The sequence below is a fragment of the Arvicanthis niloticus genome, chromosome 21, assembly GCF_011762505.2.
Source record: "Arvicanthis niloticus isolate mArvNil1 chromosome 21, mArvNil1.pat.X, whole genome shotgun sequence".
Taxonomy (NCBI): Eukaryota; Metazoa; Chordata; class Mammalia; order Rodentia; family Muridae; genus Arvicanthis; species Arvicanthis niloticus.
The window spans coordinates 43,645,072-43,662,563 of NC_047678.1; the positions used below are offsets into that span (position 1 = coordinate 43,645,072).

At 43.0% G+C, this 17,492-nt stretch overlaps 1 protein-coding gene across 3 annotated transcripts in view; it reads left to right on the forward strand.

The window, feature by feature from the left end:
• Positions 1-17,492, forward strand: part of Limd1 (LIM domain containing 1) — a 62,407-nt gene that overhangs the window by 7,653 nt on the left and 37,262 nt on the right. Inside the window, exon 1 of one of the 3 annotated variants that reach the window (XM_076917687.1) lies at positions 13,086-13,110. The exons of the other annotated variants lie outside the window; for them this stretch is intronic. Coding sequence (XP_076773802.1) covers positions 13,101-13,110 — 10 coding nt within the window. The 5' untranslated portion in view covers positions 13,086-13,100. Of the gene's footprint in view, positions 1-13,085; positions 13,111-17,492 lie in introns of those variants that run through there. 3 annotated transcript variants of the gene reach the window in all.

Sequence of the window (17,492 nt, forward strand, 5' to 3'; positions counted from 1 at the left end):
TCTTCCCCAGCAGTTCCCTGTCCCATCATGCCTTCTCTCTGAGGTCTTCCCATCCTTGGGAGGGTGTGTCCCTACTCTTTTCCTTTAGCCCCACAACCATCCCTCCTTTCAGAGCATGAACAAAACTGATTTTTTGACATGACCATTCTTGCCAGAGCTTCTAGGAATTTTTGTTTCTTCTTGTTTGCTGCCTACTTGCTGCTAGGAGGCAGCACTGTGGAAGAAAGGACTCACTTAGAATCAGAAAGCCAGGTGTTCTGGCTTAATGCTGCCAGCAGCCCAAGGGTTGATGCTGGGGAGCCTGTGTCTGCTGAGCCAGCAGCCTCCGAGCGGCTTGTTCAGGCCCAGAAGTCTTAAGATGTGGCACTGGGTATGGTCCACATCTGGATTTTAGCTAGTCAGCCAAGAGGGTCTGAACACCATCGTTAGTCACTGTGGACACCTCGAGAAATCCAGTTCTGGTTTCCGAGACCCATCTCCTTCCCAAACTGCTATAGAATTAGTAAAAGCTTTGTTTTTAGTTACATTTCCAATGATAAGTAGTAGCCATTTCTTCTTTGTATATTCTGGAAAACACATAATTATCTTTGTATTTTCTTTTGAGACAAGGTCTTTTTACTTAGCTCTTGCTATCCTAGAACTTACTATGTAGACCAGGCTGACCTCACAGAGATCCACCTGCCTCTTCCTCTGGATTAAAATACTGGTTCTAAACCTAATTTTTCCACCCTTTAATATAATCCCTCATGTTGTGGTGACCTCAAGCCATAAAATGATTTCATTCCTACTTCATAACTGTAATTTTGCTACTGTTATTAATCGTAATCTAAATTATGTGATACGCAGGCTATCTGATATTTGACCCTTTTGAGAGTTTTGACTCGAAGTTTGAGAACCACTGGAACAAAGGAAATGGCCATTATGCCCAACTGGAAAACATATAATTACAAAGATGAAGCGTGCGGGGTATTACACACCTCTAATCCCAGTATTCTGTAAGGAGGAGTGCTCTAAGTTCAAGACCAATCTGTGCTACGTCATGAGACCTTGTCTCAAATAAATAAATAAATAAATACACAGCCAAAAGTGTATTGAAGAGCCAGGGAGATGGCTTGGTGGATACAGATGCTTGCTGCCATGACTTACGACCTGACTAAGGTCAGTCCCTGAAACCCACAGGGTGGAAATGGAGAATTGACTCCCATAAATTGTCCTTGGACCCCCACAGGCATGCTGTGATATGAGCAAATGCACATGGTCTGTGTGTGTATGTGTGTATGTATGCATTAAATAATTAGAAAAAACCCAAATTAACTGCTTTAGAAAGAACTCGGAGTTTACCTTAAGAATAGTCGTTGCCTTAAGAACAGCTGGAACCACGAGTTTGTGGTACGTGTCCTTTTTTACCAGCATGTCCCCGCCACACCCTGGATGCCCCGTGGCACTCTAGACAATGCTGGGCCTCTGCTGATCATTTGACACAGAATGATGGCCTGAGGCCTCACTCTGTTTGCCCTGGTCTTTTCTTCTGTGTTTCAGTGCCTCACATCAAGTAAGCTCAGTGGATTTGTGCAGAAGAAATGGAGGGATACTTTTTCGGGTGGGAAGGTGTAAGGACTGACTTTTTAATTGAGTCAGCACACTCAATGGGTAAGGTTTGTCAGGAACTTACTTGTCATAGCATACCATATGTCTTTTCTATCCTCTCCATAACCCTATTACCTCCCCTTTTACAGATGGGGAAAGTAAGGTGCATAAGAGTTCAGTAATCTGCTTAGCCCACTGACCAAGCACCTCTGCTGGGCCTTGATACCAGGCTGCAGACCATGACCTCCATCCAGTATTTCTGGAAGTTCAAGGGCTTCCTGATCACAGAGCTTACTGGAGCTTTCTTCTTCTCTGGCATCCACACTATCTAGAGTAGCTAGATCCTTGTCTTGCAGCTCTGTCCAGCATCTATGTCCTCTTCTGCCCAGGAGCCTGTTCCCCAAGAAGTGCCTCCCTCCCGTGCTGTGATAGGACTGTGTGTGTGTGTGTGTGTGTGTGTGTGTGTGTGTGTGTGTGTGTGTACAGGGAATGAGGCTGCCCAGTGCCCAGCCTCCAACTGTTCATGTTCCACTCAGGCATGTGGGTTATGATGAGTGGCCTACACTATTGGGAATGCTTGTGTGACCTCCCAGAGTGTTGTAGGCATAGCTGGAGTGTGCTAGACCACACTTTTCTTGGAAACATTCTGTACACTTGTCCCCAGGCAGTGTCCAGAGGGACATGAACCAAACTTAGATGAAACTATGCTGAGTCTATCTGGCAAGCTGAACAGAAGCTTTACACTGAAACAAAACAGGCCACCAGATTTTCCAAAACAGGGGGTATTGGCCAGAGAATATTTATATCTACTCCAGAGTTTGTTTTTCATTTTATTCCTCCTGGGGAAACCAGCTGGACATGGGACCTGACAACCTTGCTGTGGGAGACTTTCTACTTGACCGTTTCAAGTAGATGACTTTAGGATCTACAGCTGGATTATTTTTTAAGTTTTATAAGCTTTGAGTGTAGACATGGTTTGGTTTCTTCCTCCTCTTTCTTGCTCTGTGTGGTTTATCTCTGTGTCCTGAGAGCGGGAGAATAGGTTACTCTTGGTTATTGGAGGTTTGAGGAGAACATATCAGGCAGGAACCTGTTGCACATAAAGGTGTGGAAGCCTGCCAGATGCTGCTTGTCTTTTAAGTTTTGGGAGCTATAATGATCAAGGTGGAGGGCCAAGTGGACAAGTTCCCCACACCCATCATGCAGAGCCCAAATCGGGTGATTGTGTTACAGCAGCCCTGTGGTGGACAACAGGTGGTGGCCATTTTAGACAGTGTCAGTAGCAAACTTGCTTCCGTTGCCTTCTGACCTTAACTGCAGCTTCCCCATTCTCCCGAGCCTCCAGGCTTTTCCTTTTAGCAGGGTGGGACCACAGTGGTTCACATGGTCAGGCTGAAAGATAGAAAAATCATAAGTTGATCCCCTGAACCCTACTTTTAAAGCAAAGACATAAAAACCTGTAAGTCAAACACTGTGTTGCCTCAGTCCCAGGAAATTAGCTGACCATTTGAACAGATGGCCCTAACTAAACAAATCTTAAGATTCATGGTGTCAGGATGCTATGGGCCCGAGATTAGCTTGGCCGGGCTTTGAACTAACAGTCCTGAGACAGTTGGTGCCAGGATGCTAAAAGTTTGAGATAAGCCTGACCCCCTTGAACTGGAGCTCATGATATATAGTGTGAAACTACTTCGAAATAGCCAATTATAAAGTGACACACCATGCATCTTAGGAATTTGAGATCAAATGTATCCATGACCTAGTGACCTGTTCTCCCTCCTTCCCCCTTCCCTAACTCCACTCTCAGCCTTCCCTCTTCCCTAACTCCACCCCCACCTGGTTTGTAGATGCCCCCTTAAAAGCTGTAAACTTCTTTTGTTCTGCGGCTGAATTCCGCTGCCCCTGCGCGGGCTTGAAGGAAAGACAGCCCTGGCTAGCCAGTAAACCTCTTGCAATTTGCATCAAGTTGTGTTTCTCGTGAGTGATTTGGGGTGCGTCTGCAGTTCTCCACGGATTGGTGAGGTCCTTTTCATTTGGGTTTTACATTTTGGTTCCCTGACCGGGAAACAGCAGCCACCCCCACACTCCCAGAAACAACCTTGGAGGTAAGGGGATCCCCAGTGTGAGTGAGTGAGTGCATGAGCCGGCCGGCGAGTCCATTGTCTGTTTGAGGTGTGTTTAAAATAATCTGTATTCGGTCCGAAATAATCTGTACTCGGTTTGGAGTATTCTGTAAAGCACCGGCAAGTCAGTTGTCGGGTCTGATTCTGTATCTGTACCTGTATTCTGTATTTGGGAAAGCGCTTTTTGGTTTTGCAGCTGCTTCACTGGTCGTAATGACTGGGAAGCTGTAGTCGGCAGACGTGCTTGGATGGCTACAAGCTGCCAACCCTGGAGACGTCCGGGGGGGTTAAGGAGGGCCAGAGGTGTCTGGTGAAAGCCTCCTATCTGAGGAAAGAGGATTGCGGTCTCCTTCTGAGAGGGGAGTCTTGCAACCCCCTTCCATCTGAGTCGGTTGTGTGGTTGGGGAGCACTCGGTGTAGCCAGTGTGTTTCAGGTTGTTTGGTTTCTGCTTGCTGTTTTTGTGTTTTGTCCTTGTTGTGCACGTGATGAGGAGACTCTTGACTGCTGGAAGAAGTTAGAGAGACTTGAGGGGCTGCAGGGCTTTACTCTGCAATATTTGGTGAAAGGAACAGAAAGTGAGAGAGAGAGAGAGAGAGAGAGAGAGAGAGAGAGAGAGAGAGAGAGAGAGAGAGCTAAAACAGTGTGCTCTCAGGCGTGTTAACAAAAGAAAAGGCTATTTCAGAGCCCTTCTGGGAGCAGGAGCAAATTAGGAGGTTTCTCTCTGGCTCCTACTGAAGAGAATTCTTAGTTATGCTTTCTCTATCTACTGTGTGTCCTTGGCGCGCCAAATTTGTCCACGTGACTGTCTTTGTTTCGTCGGAATGAATAAATGTTCTATGTTTCATGTTTTAAAACAAAAAGGTTAAAACTTCTGGCTTGATTTAACTTAAAACTCTCTTAAAGGATAATCTTAATTTACACAATAGAAGCTGATAAATAAATTACCTTGCTCTGGGGCTGGAAATAAGGCTCACCAGAAGGAACCCTGGCAGGTATGATTATTTGCATAAGCTGCTCTTGGAGGGGGCCAACAAGTTTTTTACTTCTATGGTAAAGAAATTGATGGCTGTTTTCCTAGGAAAAATTTTTTGTGACTGTGTTTATTAGCTTATTAGGCTCAACAAATGACAAGGTGCTTTCTTTTGAAATTACAGCTAGAAAAAGTAAGAAAGATTTGTTTGGATGAAATATATAAAATGTACATCTACTTCACTTTTGTTTCTGACTGGTTTTAAAGTATTAAATGTTCTATGTGTCTTGGTTATATGTTATTAACCTATAAGTTAGTTATTAGATATGATTAAAAATTACAACTTTTGGTAACAAAAAGCTAGATTAAAATTGGTAACTCAGGGTTAGAGTCATTCAGAGATCAGATATATAAAGATAAGATTTAAAAACAATGTCTCTTTAGTGAGATATTAAAAGCTGCACTATCATACATTCAGATATAAAAACTGGCAGCCGAACTATGTAAGATAAAAGTAATGTACTTGCTGTTAATTAAAAAAAATAGATTGTTTACATTGTTAAAAATTGGCTTTGTTTCCCAAAGTTATGGTTATACTCTAATATTGCAAAAGAAACTTAAAAATATAAACTGCCAGTATTCCATTGAATTTTTGACTCACCCATGTTTATGGTTGAGAAGAGGATCGAACAGGTGGAGATGATTGCAAAAGTAATAAGAAATAAAAACAGCTGTGGGACAGTACAGGCCTGCTGCCAACTTTATTTGATACAGTGACAGAGGCAAATTTAGCCTCACCAAGATTGAAAAGGAGATATTATTAGAAAGTTTTGCCTCAAGAAATGGTTAATAGCCCTCTGAAAGGAGTTTCAATGCAAGCCTTTGTTCTCATAAAACGAGCTTTAAAATTTTGGGGAGTGCTTGTTGCTCCAGAAAACATTCAAAGACAATATCTTTTCAATATTTGGGACACAAAGATAGTTTACTTACTTTAAATGATTTCAGAAGCTTCTAGGAGATGCTAATTAGATAACAGCTCACCTTAGGCTCACCAGAGGAGGACTTAAGCCTCTGTTTGATGTTCTCAAGGGAGATGCAAATCTTAATTCCCCTTGACAATTAACTGATGAAGGAGAAATAGCTTTGCAGAAAGTAGAGGAAGCTGTTAGTTATCAATAGATACATTATACAGACTGGTCAATTGTTGGCTGTTTCACAACAGTTCTTTGGGAAAAGGGACCATTAATATAGATTCATATTTCTTTATCTCCAAAGAAAGTTTTAACACCCTGTTTTAAAGCTGTTGCTGTGTTAATACAGACTTGTAGGTCAGGGTTACAAAAGTATTTTGAGAAGAACTTAATGAACTGTTCCTTATTCCAAAGAGCAATTAAATTGGTTATTTAATTAATAATACTTATTTAACTAAGAATACTGATATTTGGCCTATCATATGACCAACTTTCTAGACAAATTTTGTAATCATTATCCAAAAGACAAGTTGTTACAATTTTTCTATACATGCTTTTATATTTCTTATAAATTTACACATGCAGCCTATAGTGTATATACTCTATTTACAAACGGCTCATCTAATGGGAAGACAGTATATGTAATTGGATCCTCTTCAGTTTCCCCCTGCTTCAGCACAAATAATTAAGTTACGTGCTGTAGCCACTGTTTGAAATGCTGAGGAATGAAGCTTTCAATTCCTATACTCGTAGCCAGTAATATAGCTCATGGTTTATAATTGCTTGAAATTGTTCCGTATTTAGATATTGCTAATTCTCAAATTTTACAAATACAGTTTAATTTAAGAAACATGTACTTTTCCTTAATTTTATAAGACATTTGAAAGCTCATGCTGGATTGCCTGGATCCCAGGAAAATGTCACAACAGATTTATATACTAGGCAGATTATAGACATTCTTCCTTCTTCTTGTTAGTTCTTCTTGAGACAGTGGAGGGGGAAGAGCCTTGGCAGGGGTTAGGACCTTGTTTTAGGAGATATTTAAAGTTGCTAAATAAAAAAGTTTACTTGTCTAAGTTACTATACCACTGTGGCTGGCCTGCTTTCTCTGATCCTCTGAAGCCAGAAAGTGCAATTTCTTCAATTTAACACATCCTGAAAACAGCCAAGGATTAAATAAACAGCCTTTGTTCTATCTCATCAGGAACTGCTGGGTTCTAACTATGCCTGCTAGTCTCAGGTTGCAGAAAGAAAAGACATTTAGAAGAAGTTGTTGTAGAGTTTATTACTAAGTGTGAAAAGTTTCCTAGGAAAGCTGTTTAGGGAGAGAAGTGGAAAGATCCTAAGTGGAGAAAAGGAAAACATATACCGTAAGTGGAGATAGGTGAAAAATTCTATCCTATCTCTCCATTGTATCTGCCTGTCATCTCTTTGTCCTCAGTGCTTGTATATCTTTCAGAATACATAATCACACGTGACAGGGTTCATCACAGGCTCACACCTTGGGTCAAATCATGGGATGAGGTGGAAGTTTGCAACAGAGAATGTTTACATGCACGTCCATTGGGAGTGATTGTCTGGCTGGACATCCATTGCCTAATAACAGTCCAGTTACAGAAGAGCTTAATCATCATTGATATAATTTTAGAAATTCTTATAGGATCATCATTAGAACTAAGAAGCCATCTATTTGTCTATATAGCATCACCACAAGATATTATATCTTCATGGATCTGCAGAGATCTGCTCCAAAGGTGCTGTTGCTTGGTTATTGTTACACATGTTTAATTATAATGACTTGAGACAGTAACTTGATATTTCTAGAGAGTATATAAGTCAAATTACAAAAACTTGTTCTCAGTGACCTCAATTTTTTTTTCATAATGGTGTTAATACTTGAGAACCTATGCCTAATCAATTATGACAAGTGGATGTTACTCATTTCTGATTTTAGAAAATTAACATGTACATGTGACTTGACACCTTTTCAGGCTTTCTAGTTACAACTGCTTTAACAGGAAAAACAACTAAAAATGTAATTAGTTATTGCCTACATTATCTTTCTATGCTTGGTGTTCCATATCAGATTAAGATAGATGGAAACTGGCTATTATAGTCAGACATTTGAGATGTTTTGTTGACAATCTAATATTACCCATATTACTGGAATTCCTTATAATCCTCAAATACAAGGTATTGTGAAACAGATACTATGGAACTTTAAAATAATACCTTCATAACTATCTGAGAGTGGGAGGAGCGGCTACTAGTGCTTTTGCCCTGGTTCTTACAAGGAACACTGAAACATCAACTTTTGAAAAACCAAAAGAGGAGTAGTTATACACCCTGAAGGGGTTCCCTAGGGATATTCTTTATCATGCCTTGTGTGTTCTCAATTTTCCAAATCTGGTTGCACATGGCAAATCTGCTGCTGAATGCCTTTGGCACCCCGAGACCAATAAAAACTATGTAACAGTTATGTGGAAGGACCTTCTTACCTTTAAATGGAATGACTCAGACCCAGTTCTCATATGGGACTGAGGATTGATATGTCTGTTTGATACCAAAGAAGCACAACTATAGATGGCTGCCAGAAAAATTAGTGAAACAAATAGATACTTCCACAAAGCCAGACCTAACTATAGATAAGATAAATAACAATTGACATCCAGGGAAGAGAGATCTCCCTGAGAATTCCCTTCTTTTTCCTTTCCAGATAAAATAAGGCCACCCGTGATATCTGCTGTTGGAAGTTCTAATTCTGATGCCAGCTTCAGGACTTCTACCACTCAGAACTTCGAGGGGCCATTGACAAGGACATCGAGCAGCTAGAGATTGACATCACTAATCTGAAAAAATGCTTTGTTTTGCTGTCTGAAGTGGTTCCCCCCCCCCCCCCACACACACACAGAGGGCTAGATCTGGCCTTCCTTCAGCAAGGGACTATGTTCTGTCCTCAAGGAGGATTGCTGTTTTTATACTGACCATACTGGGGTAGTTAGAGATAATATAGCTAAGATCAGAGAGAGATCAAAATGACAAAAGAAATAGTGAGAATGAGTGGGAGGGTGGCTTAAAAAACTGGTTCTCCGCCTCTCCTTGGCTTACCAGCCTTCTCCCTTCCATCCTGGGCTCTGTAGTCGTCTCCTTCTCCTTTTGACTTTCAGCCCTTGGGCCTGTAACAGACTCACTGGCCTTGTAAAACAACAAATTGACTCCTTGGCATCTAAACCTCTACAAGTATATTATTATAGACTTGATCTGGCTGATAGAGACTTGGCTGAGACTTGCGTTGACCTATCTCCTTTAAGAACTGCATAGAACTCAGATCTATGCACGCTGGTTCACATGACATAAACACAGCGTGGGTACCTGCAAGGGGTGTGTGACGAAGTACTGCAGGGGGAGGACCCAAATTGTCCACATCTGAGTCCCCCGTGAAGCAAACCTGATTGCATAGAGGTTGGTGTTAATTTCTTGTGTCTCAAAGCTGCTGACTAGGACCCTCAATATCCTATGAAGCCCATGAGACATTTAACCCTCTCCTCCCCCAAAAGACACTATTTCTAATGATAATGGGAGGATCAGGTCAATCTTCCCCCCTCTGGTTAATGCCCGCTCATGTATCAATGAGATTTACAAATGTCTGCTTTCTCAGACCAGTCTCCTTAAAATTGTTTAAAAAAGAGATGCTGGGAGCCAAGACTTCCTTCTTCCTGAGAACTAATGTCAGCCTGAGTTAAAAGGACCTTATCAGCTACCCTGCCTGAGAAAAAATTAGCAACTTGAGCCTAACAAATGTTTTATTGCCCTCTTGCTCCAGAAAGTGGTTTGGGCTAAGAAAATGATGATTGCTAAGGATTTAAAAGCTGACATTGCCAATCCCCACTGGTATCCTCCCAGATGGGGCCCCTCCTTGTTCTCCTCCTATTACTCCCTCTAGGACCCTGCTTCCTAGATCAATCTGTAGCTTTTCTCAGAGAAAGGGTGAACACAGTACAAATATTGATACTCAGACAACAATATCAGTCTATACGTCACCGGGGCTTGCAGATGAATCTAGTGATACTACGAATTAAGATTCTAAGATTAGAAACTTACATAAAAGAAAAAAAATTGGGGAATGAAAGATAGAAAAATCATAAGTTGATCCCCTGAACCCTACTTTTAAAGCAAAGACATAAAAACCTGTAAGTCAAACACTGTGTTGCCTCAGTCCCAGGAAATTAGCTGACCATTTGAACAGATGGCCCTAACTAAACAAATCTTAAGATTCATGGTGTCAGGATGCTATGGGCCCGAGATTAGCTTGGCCGGGCTTTGAACTAACAGTCCTGAGACAGTTGGTGCCAGGATGCTAAAAGTTTGAGATAAGCCTGACCCCCTTGAACTGGAGCTCATGATATATAGTGTGAAACTACTTCGAAATAGCCAATTATAAAGTGACACACCATGCATCTTAGGAATTTGAGATCAAATGTATCCATGACCTAGTGACCTGTTCTCCCTCCTTCCCCCTTCCCTAACTCCACTCTCAGCCTTCCCTCTTCCCTAACTCCACCCCCACCTGGTTTGTAGATGCCCCCTTAAAAGCTGTAAACTTCTTTTGTTCTGCGGCTGAATTCCGCTGCCCCTGCGCGGGCTTGAAGGAAAGACAGCCCTGGCTAGCCAGTAAACCTCTTGCAATTTGCATCAAGTTGTGTTTCTCGTGAGTGATTTGGGGTGCGTCTGCAGTTCTCCACGGATTGGTGAGGTCCTTTTCATTTGGGTTTTACAAGGCCACACCCTGAGGTTTTTGAATCTGCTGGTGTCTGCTGCTCTCCTGCCACAATTTGCAATGCTTCCTGATGACTCAGTGTAGGTGATTTTAGAAAGAGCTGGACCTCAGGGCCAGCTGTGGCTGGCTCCGCAGAGTTTGCTGACAGAGCTGGACTCTAGCAGAGGGAGCAGGACTCTAATGTGCTGCTTTTGGACCGTGTAAGCTTGAGCAATCTTCTGCTCTTTGGGGACTGGATGACCTGTGTTTTCAGGCTGTGCAGGTTTTTCCTGCTGTTTAATAGGAGGACATTCCCATCTCTCAGAGTGACAGTGGTTCAGGCAGAATCTTCAGATGATGACAACCATGACGACGACGATGATGATGATGATGTGTGTATGTGTGTACACATGTGTTGGTTAACTTGGATAGAGTCTTCTTTAGAAGTGTGTTTTTTCATCACTTGGGAAGGAGGAACAAGTTTGTGTGTTGGTGAGCTTGAAAAATTTTCCCCTTCTGCTTGCAGAAGAAGCCAGTGACAGTGGAACAGCCTGATAGAATGAAGGTGTGGAAAACATGTGTGCACAGTGCCCTGACAAATTTGCTTATATCCATGAAATCACACAGGGTGTGGGGGTCTCTATGAGGTTTGCGATCTATTTATTTTGACTGGCTCTGGACCAGGCTCAGGTCACTGACTGAGTGAGACTTCCCTGAAGTACCAAGAGCCACCTCTCTCTCTTCTCTAGTTCTTTGGCTGGCATGTCCTTTGGATGATTGACGTCTCATAGTGAGGCATTGTGTTCCCTGAAGACTTAGGGGGCTAGCCAAGAGTCGTACCATGAACTGGGAGACAGCGATGGGTGAAGTGGAGAGCAGCTGAAGCCCCCACCCCGCCTCATGCTACCCCAAGGTGTTCTTTGCATGTTTAAGATCTCCCAGTAGCCCAGGTCAGGTCTCTAAGACTATGTGGGGTTGGCTATCCAGAAATAGATGTGTGACAGAAAGTAATTTCTGAAGACCGCTCTAGGGAGTGGAAAGAACGGCTCAGGATGTGGTGAGTGGACAGGGCAGGAAGAAGTCAAGGAAGCTGCAGGCAGCTTAGGCACTCACATGGGGGTGGGGGTAGGGTAGCTTCTGCCTGGTCCCTTAGAGAGCCCCACAAAACCCCCAGGGACAGGCTCACCAAATCCCAGGCAGATTGGGATAAAACAGAACTACGTGCTGGCTGGAACATGTGGTTCTCTCTGAAGGGACATTCCTATTCCACCAAGTCAGACTTGGAGCTGTTTATGGGAATGCAGAGTCACACAAACGTGGGCCTCGCATCGGTCCGTTCTGCGTCTCTGTTTTCCCATAAGTAAAAAGAGCATCTGGTTGCAGTGAAAATGAGGTTGGCTAATGTAGCTGTCTGAGCTATCCAGTGTGGAGACTGACGTCATGTAGCTGTTAAGCACATCGCAAGGTGGTCCGTCTGAACTGAGAAGTCTTTTAAGCATGAAATGTACTCTGGAGTTTGAAGATTTGGTGTGAAGAAAGAATGCTTATTCGTATTTCTATATGAGCTGAGTGTGGTGGCTCAAACCTGTGATCCCAGCACTTTGGAGATAGAAGCAGGAAGATGCCAAAGTTCAAGGCCTATATGTGTGTGTGTGTGTATATATGCACATACATACATACATACATACATATATGAATTGGGGGGTTGTTGTTGACTAGGAGGACATTCCTATCTCTGACAATGACAGTGGTTTAGGCATATATATATATATATATATATATATATATATATATATATATATATAAATTCTATGTTAAAATGAGACTTTTGGATATGACAGGCTAAGCAAAATATTATTCAGTAGTTTCACCCTTGAAGTATGTCTGTTTGAAAATGTGAGATCATACCTGGCTTGTCTCAATTTTTTGGAAGCACTCGAGATGGAATACGGCAGATAGTGTGGGTCCCTTGCTGTTTAAGATGCATTACTGTATTCTCAAAAGTACCAACATATCACTAGTTACTTTTTCCCATCTGAAAGATGATGCCAGGTGATGTGTTCAGAGACACAGAGTCTTAAAGATTTCAGGATTGCCACCCACTTCACAGCCCAGAAGGTTGTGCACCAGGGGCAAGGATGAGAGTTCAGATGCTGCCTTGGAGTGTGCGCTCCTGGGGCAAAGGTATTGAGGGTCTGAAGCTGCTGCACAGAGCAGAATGGAGCAGGCGGTGATCACAGCTGAGAGAACTTGCTGCTTCTTAAATGCACTCTTTTGTTTAGTGAGTGAAGGCAGAGAACTACGACTGCTCATCCCACAGAGTCTGGGATGTCAAAGGTAGCACTTCCTGTCCAGGAACAGATGATTTGGGATCGGCTCACTGGAGACTAAGGCTTCCAGTCTGCTTGTCTATGCCGTGAGTGAGGTTCTATAGCATTGCCTAGTCTTAAGCCTCCCCAGAGGCCTGTTGTGAGGGAAGGTGGCAGGCAGCCAAGTTGGGGCACAGGCTGGGAGGTGTTCCAGGCGGCTTCCATGCCTGGCCTGACAGAGCTGGGGCTGTGTGCTCTGGTGGCAAGGGTTTAACAGAGGCCCCTTGTTGACCAGCCAGAGTTCAGTGGGAGAAACTGAATAGACTGGAACTGGCAGCAACTCTTCTGCCTATGGCCCATGACTGCAGCTCTCTATCTGACCCATGTGCGGAGGTAGGTGTGTGGGGTGTGGAAGAGACAGCTCTGCCCAAGTTCACAGGCAGAGAGCAAAGAGTGGAGATGGTCCTCTGGGAGGTGTTCTGCACTGGATGCTCAGGGGGAGTCTGTACGTCTAGTTCTCTCCCTTTCCCGGCCCATCTGTCCTTTAGTGCCAGCTCAGCTGATATGCTGTCCACTCTTAGCAGTCACGGCCTCCACACCCAGTCTTCATCGCAGGAGTCGAGTTTGCAACTGTAGCTGCAGGATTTCTCTGTAGAGATTCTGGAACTGGCTGTCCTACAACCCACTTTGTAGACCAGGCTGGCCTGAAACTCAGATCTGCCTGCCTCTGCTTCCCAAATGCTGGGATTAAAGGTGTGCATTACCATACCTGGCTGTGACTGGTTTTTAAGTACCTTGTTTTCATGCAGCAAAATGTGGAGGTTGGTATATTTTGGCACCTACATACTCCAAAGAAGACAGAGAATAGTTCTGTCCTTCAGAAAGTTACCTCTTCCAAGTTAGTGCCCATTCACAGGCAACCCCTCTTCTGATTTTTTTTTAAACATCATTTACGTGTTAGTGCAATTTTTAAAGTGACAGTTTTTTTTCCTCTATCCTGACTAGCTCTCAAATAAATGAGGCAGAGACCATAAGATTTACTTAGTCAAGCTTTTAGGCACACTAGCTGAGCAGAATTAATCCACTTTAATCCTCTAAAATAATCTGGCTATGTCTCAGCCAAGATCTCTGCGATGCTTGCCTTTTAGTATTGACCTGGTGTCTCTGCTGTAGGGTATGCTCCCATGGTGTCTCCTCGACCCTCTCCTCACTGCAAGTCCTCTCTTCCTCTTTCTGTCCCCATCCCCTGGCTGGGATCAGAAATCCAGCCCTATCTTTTCCTCTGCTCAGACAATGGTTGATCAGCTTTTATTGACAAATCAGAGAATAAGTGGGGAGCAATGTATACACAGAAGCAAGGACGGGGATACTTAGAATAAGCATTTCAATCCTGTATCTGCATTGCAGCCAGATATGAGGGCAGAGAAATCAGCACTTGAATAATACAAGGATAAGCTTTACGCAGTGCACTGTAACATTATGTCTACATTTAAGAGTTAGGAGTTTTTAAAATTATTTTTAATTACATATATGTATGTGTGTGTGTGCACGTGGGTATATACAAGAGAGGACAAGTGCCAAAAGTCCAGAGGCCAAAAGCATTGGCTCCCCTGGACCTGGTTCCAAGCACTTGATGTGAGTGCTGGGAAGCGGACCTTGGGTCCCCTGGAAGCTTGCTTTTAACCATTGAGTCATCTCTCCAGCCCCCATTTAGTAGTTTTATTTTTATCTATGCGTGTAGAGGCACACATACTACAGCATGTACTTGGAGATCACAGAACAATTTTCAGGATTCATTTCTCTTCTGTCATATGGGTTCTGGGGTTGTCAGGTGTATTAGGGTTCTCTAGAGAAACAGAACTGATAGAATGAATCTATCTATCTATCATCTATTTATCTATTGCCTATTTAGAAAGGGGACTTATTAGAATGGCTTACAGGCCATGGTCCAGTTAGTCCAACAATAGCTATGTATAAAACAGAGGCCCAAGAATCCAGTAGTTGTTCAGTCCATGAGGCTGGGTGTCTCAGTTGGTCGTCAGTACATGCTGGAACTCCCAGAGAAGTAGATGCTAATGCCAGTGAAGGAATGGACTTGATAGTGAGAGCAAGCAAAGTGAGCATGCTTCCTTTCCCATGTCCTTTATATAGGCTTCCAGTAGAAGGTATGGCCCAGATTAAAGGTAGATCTTTCTACTCCAGGAGATCTGGATTAAAGGTGTATCTTTCCACCTCAAAGATTGGATTAGAAGTGAATCTTCTTACTACAAATGATTTAATTAAGATAAAGTCCCTTACAGGCATGCCCAGCCATCTAGGTTTTAGTTAATTCTAGATCTAGTCAAAATGACAATCAAGAATAGCCATTATGTCTGGCTTAGGTAGTAAGTACTTCACCTTGCCAGGGCACCCTACTGGCCCCATTTAATAGTTTTGCTTGTTCTAAACCATAATGCAAATGAATTCGTATTACATGTGGTTCAGTGCTAACAAATAATACTGTGTATTAGATAAGGTATCTTTGAACAGAAAACACAAGTCAGGGTGAAGCAAAGCTAGCAGCTTATGAAATGTTTAGACAGAGAGACATTAGACTGAAGAGATAGCAGTTTTGAATGTTTCCAGCTTTTACAGAGGACCCAAGTTTGGTTCCTAGTACCCACAGTAGGTGGCTTACAACTTCCTGTAACTCCAGGTCCAGGGGATCCCAGCAACATCCTCTTCTGACCTAAGGGCACCTGATTCACACATCTACAAGCCCACTCACATAATCAGATCTTTAGACAAGTGGTTTCTACCTGTGGGTCTCAACCCCTTTGGATGTAGACAACACTTCTGCATATCAAATATTTATATTACGATTCATGACAGTTGCACAACTACAGTTATGAAGTAGCAATGGAATTATTTTATGGTCGGGGTCACCACAGCATGAGGAACTGTCTTAATGGGTCTCAGCATTAGGAAGTTTGAGAACCACTGCTTTAGCAAAGAGACATGTAGGTAAAGGAAAGTCCACACTCCTAAAACATGTCAGCTTCTTGAAAGAGAATCATACTGTATGACCCTTGAGGTTTTCTAATTTAAATTGTTCAAAGGATCTAATTATAACATGGTTTAGAGATTAAACAAAACAAATTTGAGTGAAGTTTAAAAAAATAAAAATACATGAACTGGCTTACTTATTATAAAGAATTTCCTTTTATAGGGCCAACGAGATAGCTCAGTAGGTAAAAGTGCTTGCTGTCAAGCCTGAAGACCTGAGTTGGGTACCTGGAACCCACATGGTAGAAGTAAAAACCTGTCTTCTGCAAGTTGTCCTCTCACCTACACACATGTGCCACATAACCCACGTGAATCCTACACACATGTGCCACATAACCCACGCAAATAAGTGTAAAAAACCCAAACAAATGAATTTTCCTTTCTAAGTGAATTCAAAGGTAGCTTTATGAAGCACATTTAAGGATGAAAGAGGGTGCTAAAGTTAAGTTGAGTGGCAGACACTAGCCCTAAGTGAGCACAGTTCATTGTTCTTAACATCCTCGGATGAGATGTCTTCAGGAGAGCAGGCATCGACCCTGTGGGCATTATGAGCGCACTGTGACGGAAGCAAAGTGACAATTCAGTAACTAGCAATGAGCCAGCCCACAAGATGTTAGTTTACAAGTTGTCAAATGTCCTGCGCTCTCTCTATAGCTGGCACTGGCAAACAGAACCTTTCATTCCTTTTAAAAATTTCTAATTAGCTCTCAAATCACACACTTTGTGTCTCATGTAGTAATTCTCTGTCTGTCTCTATCTCTCTGTCTCTGTCTGTCTCTGTCTCTCTCTCTCTCTGTCTCTCTGTCTCTGTGTGTGTGTGTGACAGAAAGGCTACAAAGGTTAAAGAGGCTGCATCAGGAGATCAGAAGCCTCACTGGAGCTGGCACAGTGCAGGAAAAGTCATCGCAGTGGTTACATGAGGTGTTAATGAGCACAGCTGACGGCTGCTAGAGACAGGCAGAGCTGTAGCACAGCATCGAGGGCTGAGTTGAGGTTCGGAGGCAAGGTGTGAGATTTCAGAGACTACAGAGCTGAGGTGCATCTAGACATGGATGCATAGATGGCAGTTTAAGTAGGTAGTGTCAGTGTTAGAGGCCGAGCCAAGCTGAACCCCCGAGGTAGGAGTTGTCACCTGTTGGTCCCTTGACACTCAGCTCAGGTGGTTTGGTCACTGACCTTGCACTGTTAGGTGACCTCCTCTTTGAGGGTTCAGGTCTAGTGAATGACAGATTATCTCAGCTGAGATCCCACATTTCAACTGGGTTTTATTCCTGGATACAAGGAGGACATCTTTTTAGAAAAAGATTTTATTTTTCAAAAAAATATATGTGTATGTATGAGTATGTGTGTCTGTCTGGAAGGGTGTGTGGGTACCAGAAGAGGCTACAAGAGAGCATCCAATCCCTGGACCTGGACTACAGGTGATTGTGAGGTGCCTGATGTTGGTACTGGGAGATGATCTCAAGTCTTCTACAAGAGCAACCAGTGCTCTTAACCCCTGAGCATCTTTCTAGCTCCAAGGGAGGCATCTTTATAAGATTTTCTTCTCTCTTCTCCCTTCTTCCCTCCTCAGTGTGGGTGGGGTGGGGTGGGGTAGGTGAGGTGTGTATGTGTATGTGGGTTGCTGGGTGGGCATTCTTGTCAAGTGTGTGTTAAGATCAGGAGACAGCTCTTAGAGCTGGTTCTCTCCTTCTACCTTTTTGTAGGTTCTGGGGATGAGGTTCAGATCG